Here is a 6,000-nt window from a genome sequence, read left to right as displayed (position 1 = left end):
CTTCTCCTTGCTTTATTGTAGGATTCATCTTTGTTTAATTTTGCAGTTAAATTAACAGAAAAAAGGAGGACGTTATCTTGTACTCTTGAAAAATGGTATGCTTTTTCTTTACTATTTATATTTGAATTCTTATTCAACTAAAGAAAATATACACAATATTTTAAGTTGAAGTATAATGGCTACAGCCCAGTTAATATAAAAAGTGTCATTCATATTGAGAGCCAATGTGAAAAATTAAGAAGGAATGCAGCTGTGTAATTAATTAATCTTTGGACTCATTTGGGTTTGTTTGTGTCACTTGCAGCTTTCAGCCACTTTGAGCGAGCAGCACATGTGCAAAAGGCTGCTGGAGGGGATGAAAGGTGACTGACGTCACATCTAGTTGGCATGCCAACTCACAGAATGGAGCTCACATCTAAAACACAGAGCAGCTGGGGTGCTTACAAGTGAAACAAAGGAGAAGCTGCACTGATACAATAAGCTTTTCAGGAGTATTTTTACATTTCTGACAACACTTCACAAGAAAGCCACAGGCAGCTAGCTGCGTTTGAAGCCCTGCTAGTTCTGACTTATTTGATAAATATTATAAATGATTAAACTACATTTTCATGTATCTGAAGCAGCTGACTCTCTCCTCCAAGGACACAGAGGTGATGGTGTGAACCACAGTTGGAAAGTGAAAACGCAACCCAATGCCATGGCAACATCATAGGGGGGTTACCCGGGAAACCACCGTTGTCATGGAGACTGCATCACAAGGCGTTGTTCAGCAAGCGCGATAAAGGAGGCTGGACGTCGTGCACGTTGTGCCTCCTTTCCTGCACGCTGTTTTCATTCTGACGTCACGCGCAAGTGACCTCACACACACACAATTAGTCACACTTCATACATGTTTCATCACCCCCTCTAGCTTTGCAGGGATATTAGTTATTAAAAGACATTTCCAGTCCGGACCTTCTCATTTCTGGTTTATTTAATATAGGCAGTTGTGAGTAAAAAATACAATTTTATGAAAAGCTCGACTTATTGTTCATGATAAGCGTTTCCACCACGTAGTGTTATTACCTGAATAACAATCTGCACAAGACTCAGAGTCCGACATCTGGACAGGTTATGATATTAAATATAACCTTAACAGGTATTTGGGCTATATAAATTACTATAGTTTATTATTTATTACGTTACTGGACATTTAAACTTATTTTCTCTGCACGAAGCACAAGACGTCGTTTTTTAAGACTGGCGGGTAAATGCAAATATAGACTATGCTACACGTGTATATCCCAATCATAAACATCAACAACTTCCGCATTTACATAAAGATATGTAGGCATCGAGTGGCACAAGGCTAGACACTGCAAAAAATGTCGGTTTTAACAAGACAATAACTTTTTAATTACACGTTTCCAGTGCAAATGTTTTTATAGGTCATGTGAATACTTGTGAGAAATACTCCAAACACGTGAATCTACACTGGAAACATGTAGAATCTGAATTCCTCATTATTAAATTTAACGACAAAGCTTGTTAAAATGGACATTTACGCAGCGCTCACCCACAGATATGGACTGACACGTAATGGTTGATTAAATATAAAAATAATATTATAGCTACTATGTCTTCATGCTCCACAAATGATCCCGCGTGTGGCTCATTTAAGTGCTACACGTCTGTGAAGATCTTTTTGATGTTCACGCAGTTTTGGTTGTTCTCGGTGCTGAAGTTGGGCTGTTTGAACGCGCTGTTGATGCCCTCCTCTATCACCATGTACTCGGACTTGCTGAGAGACGAGGAGCTGCACGACCTCCTCAGCTCCTCGGCGGGGAGGTGCTCACAGCTGTCCGTGTGCACGTACTGCGGGTGCTCCTCTCCGTCCGTCTCCCTGTGGTAGAAGTAGTTGAAGTTGGACACAATCACCGGCACGGGCAAGGCGATGGTCAACACGCCTGCTATTGCGCACAGAGACCCCACTACTTTACCCCCGATGGTCACCGGATGCATGTCCCCGTATCCCACTGTAGTCATGGTAACCACTGCCCACCAAAACGCGTCTGGGATGCTGGTGAAGCTGGACGTGGGGTCGTCCGCTTCTGCAAAGTAAACCGCGCTTGAGAAGAGGATAACTCCGATGAAGAGGAAAAAGATGAGCAAGCCGAGCTCCCTCATGCTCGCTTTGAGTGTCTGACCCAAAATCTGAAGTCCCTTTGAGTGTCGTGACAACTTAAAGATGCGGAAGACCCTCACCAGCCTGATCACCCTCAGGATGGCGAGAGACATGGCCTGCTGCCCGCTGTTGGTCTGCGTCTCGGCCAGCTCGGTCCCCAGAGTGATAAAGTAGGGGATGATGGCCACGATATCAATGATATTCATGATGTTTTTGGAAAAGGTCGTTTTGCTGGGGCAGGCGAAGAACCGAACCAGCAACTCGAAAGAGAACCAAATGATGCACAGAGTCTCTATGACGAAGAAGGGGTCTGTGAACGGGTTCGGCACGTGGGGGGCCGTGCCATTTACCGTGGGTGCCACTGTGGCTTGGTCCCTCTCGTCCCTGAACTCGGGAAGAGTCTCAATGCAGAAAATCACAATGGAAATCAAAATAACAAGCACTGACACGATCGCGATCCCCCGAGCTGGCCCCGAGCTCTCAGGATACTCAAATAGAAGCCAAACCTCCTTTTGGAACTCATGTTTGGGCAGCACGCGCTCCTCTTCTTTTATAAACCCTTCATCGTCGCGGAATTTCTCCATGGCCTCCTCCCCGAGCTGATAGAAGCGGATCTCCTCAGAGAAAATATCAATGGGGACGTTAACAGGTCTCCGTATGCGCCCCCCTGACTGGTAGTAGTATAGGATGGCATCAAAGCTGGGTCTGTTCCTGTCAAAGAAGTACTCGTTCCTCAGTGGGTCAAAGTAGCGCATCCTTTTCCTCGGATCCCCCAGCAGCGTTTCTGGAAACTGGTTGAAAGTTTTCAGTTGCGTCTCGAAGCGTAAACCCGAAATGTTGATCACCACGCGCTCGCAGCATCCCTGGCGGCTGCGCTCGTATCGATCCACGGACAGGTGAGGGGCCGAGAGGACGGCGGTGTCCTCCAGCATGTTTTCCACCGTCATGACGCCCCTCTCCACCTCATAACCCCGGCTCTCTGTGGTGTTGTTGCCCGTGCTCCTGGCAGGTGAAAGCGTATGGATCACACTGTAGTTCTGATCATCCATACAGGTGGGTTTTTTTTTTGTGGGTCCAGAGAGGCAGAGTGTGCCAAGCCTCTCCCAGCCAAAGCCTACAGCTTTGGGAAGCTGCGGCCGACGCCACTCACATCTCTTCTTACCATCACCTATCTGCGCGTATCCACACACTGAGCCGCTGCACTCCCCTCCGCCTTTTCCCTTTTTTTTTTTTTTTTTTTTTTTTTTTTACAAACACGTCGACACCCGCCCACGGCGCGCATATGTCTGACATACGTCCAACCAGCCGCCCAATCGGAAATAAACATGACACTTAAAATGTCGATCACACACCTTCAGTCAAGTGTGAGGGGAAACAAACACTTGATGGAATCATTTCCACACCTGTTTGATTGAACTTTATTAGTTTTCTGTGAGCACATATCAGCGCAGAAACGAAGCTATAGCTCTCCACTGAGCAGCGTTTACGTGACATAAAAAAACACAACAGCAGGGTAGACCTTCAGGACCAATATCCTCTGTGGCACAGTGTCTGCAAACAAGTCGATGATTGTTTCTCACACTTTGGACATGGACACAACAATGCTGTCATCAGTCTTTACGTCACTTTAACCACATAAGCTGCAGCTGATGTCATCGTGTTTTTTCGGGGGGCTGCACCGTGCATAGCAACATATTCTCGAACCAAACCCAATGCATGAAAACGGAACAGTACATTTCTTTGTGTTTTAGTCCTTTTTGTTAAGCAGGTGTTGCTCTCCATGGTGCTGAAAACAAGCGCGCGCCAGCTTGTACAAATCAGCGCGCGCTCTCTCTCTCTCTCTCTCTCTCCTGCAAATGAGCAGTGTTGAGTTGAGTCCATGTGTGCGCTCGTGCTTTACATTGTTACCACAACACAGAGGCTTCGAGATCAGTAACCTCATTTCCACTTGTAAAAAAAAAAAAAATCATTCCCGCCATGTGGTGGTGGACTCGCCTGAAAGGAGCTTCTCGGCTGTCAACCTTTGTTTGAGCTGTGATTAATGACGGAAATGCAATATCAGTGTTGTTTGTAATTCATACTGACAGGCTTCATCAAAGGCGTCTGCCATTGTCTGTGCACCCGGGTTAATGAGTTCAAATGAGATTCAAGGCTAATAGAAAATCTGCTTTTTATTATTTGATTGTGCCAGTCTTTAAAAAAAAGGTTTAATTCAAACATGTCAGACCCAAAAGGAAGAGCTCAGCCTCTCTTTTATCCAAAAATGGCAGCTTGTAGTCCTCCACTATTAATATACTTAGAAAATCCTCTTAAACGGATGACACTGATCTAAAAACCCATTGAGGTCTTTAAGACTGTCTAAGAAAAATAAGGTAGAGGATGTGGGAAAACCCTCCACTGTCAGGAAAAATGTAGATACAAAGAGAAAAAAAAAAGACTCCTATGGTTGTAAATAACAATTTTTTAGGTTATATTTTACAATAATCATTTAACTGCTTCATTTCTTATTCAGGAATCACAGTACTGATCCATTCATTTAAAGGACTTTAAATGAGACTCTGTGTTGGCCTGTAGGTCCTTGCACAGAATTTTAAGTCTGGAGTCTTAACTGACCAGATGCCTCTCCTCACTTAAAATAAGAAAAATATTACAGGCTACATTTAAGTGATGAATACTACATTCTGAACATTGATCTCACATAATCTTAATTATAAAAGAGTTTGCTGTATGGTAATGTTGCAAACAAACCTTCAAACAGTGCCACTGAATTTCAATGAATAAAAACAGATGTTTATTTTAAAATCACTGTCAAAAAATACGAGAAATGATCAGATCAAAAGGATATGAAGGAAACACATACAGACAACAGAGCTGGAGCAAAATCTCACCGAGAACGTTCGGAATGTGGGTATCATTTGAGTGTTGACAGCCATTTTTTTTTCTCCTGATGTTACATCTTTTTCTCATTTGCACATTACAACACTGAGAAAAAAGATGGAAATGTGATTTTACTGAACTTTTTGCTCTTTTATTTACCACTAATTTCCACTGGTATAGAATACATGGGGTGAGAGTCTACAGGGGACAAACTGAACCACAGTTTCTCCAATATTTCAGCTCACAACTCTCGTTTCTGTCTTTAATTCTTCAAGAAATCTTGCTCACCTCTGGTTTTGTTTCAGTCTCGTCTTCTCTCTGCAGCCCAGAGGTGGAGTGACCTTTTCTGGCTATTCTCTCCATATTTTCCTCACAGTCTGATGCCTGCTCCTCCTTAACCTAAACATATGCAAATAGATACAATTCAACACAAAACCTTTAAAATGCAAAGCTTCAGCTTCAGAGAAACTTGTTAAAGACTTTTTTTTTAAAACACACATGCTGAATATAATAAGTACCCATTCCTTTTGGTGTCATGTCAGGAAGCGGGCCCATTGACCAGATTCAGATTAGAGGATAAAAAAATGTCTGTCACAAAGTGAACAAAGAGAAACTACAATTTTGAAAAGCGGTGCAAGCACAAATTCTTGTGTTTACACATTCTTGGCTGCCATATGCTTCAAAAGGCTCATGTTGCTGCTTTTAGTTGTACATCTTTGCATATACGCAATCGGTTTTGGTTTTGGACTGTTGGTTGGATAAAACAATGTATTCAAGTGAAGACTGCTCATAAAGACTTTGACTGGCGCTACACAAGAAAAATATACTATGAGTACACAAATGAGAGTATTTTGTTGTTACACTTGGTTGATTGAGTTCTTGTAGGAAGGTCTGAACATCATCTTTTTTTAATTTACATGATACACCATTACTTTTTTTTGCTACATTTTCAATCTTAT

At 42.9% G+C, this 6,000-nt stretch overlaps 1 protein-coding gene across 1 annotated transcript; it reads right to left on the bottom strand.

Annotated features, from left to right (window-relative positions):
- Nucleotides 1-951: 951 nt before the first annotated feature.
- Nucleotides 952-4,045, bottom strand: kcna3a (potassium voltage-gated channel, shaker-related subfamily, member 3a). Its single transcript, XM_061043370.1, has one exon. The coding sequence runs from the start codon at nt 3,211-3,213 to the stop codon at nt 1,663-1,665; it is 1,551 nt and encodes a 516-aa protein (XP_060899353.1). The 5' UTR covers nt 3,214-4,045; the 3' UTR covers nt 952-1,662.
- Between the last annotated feature and the right edge of the window lie 1,955 nt (nt 4,046-6,000).

The sequence above is a fragment of the Labrus mixtus genome, chromosome 7, assembly GCF_963584025.1.
Source record: "Labrus mixtus chromosome 7, fLabMix1.1, whole genome shotgun sequence".
Classification (NCBI taxonomy): domain Eukaryota; kingdom Metazoa; phylum Chordata; class Actinopteri; order Labriformes; family Labridae; genus Labrus; species Labrus mixtus.
The sequence above is the reverse complement of the archived record's forward strand: the minus strand, read 5'-3'. Positions and strand labels throughout refer to the sequence as shown.

What these genes read in the sequence shown, in the direction of transcription:
- kcna3a (XM_061043370.1), bottom strand. Translation starts at nt 3,213, where the DNA reads ATGGATGATCAGAACTACAGTGTGATCCATACGCTTTCACCTGCCAGG.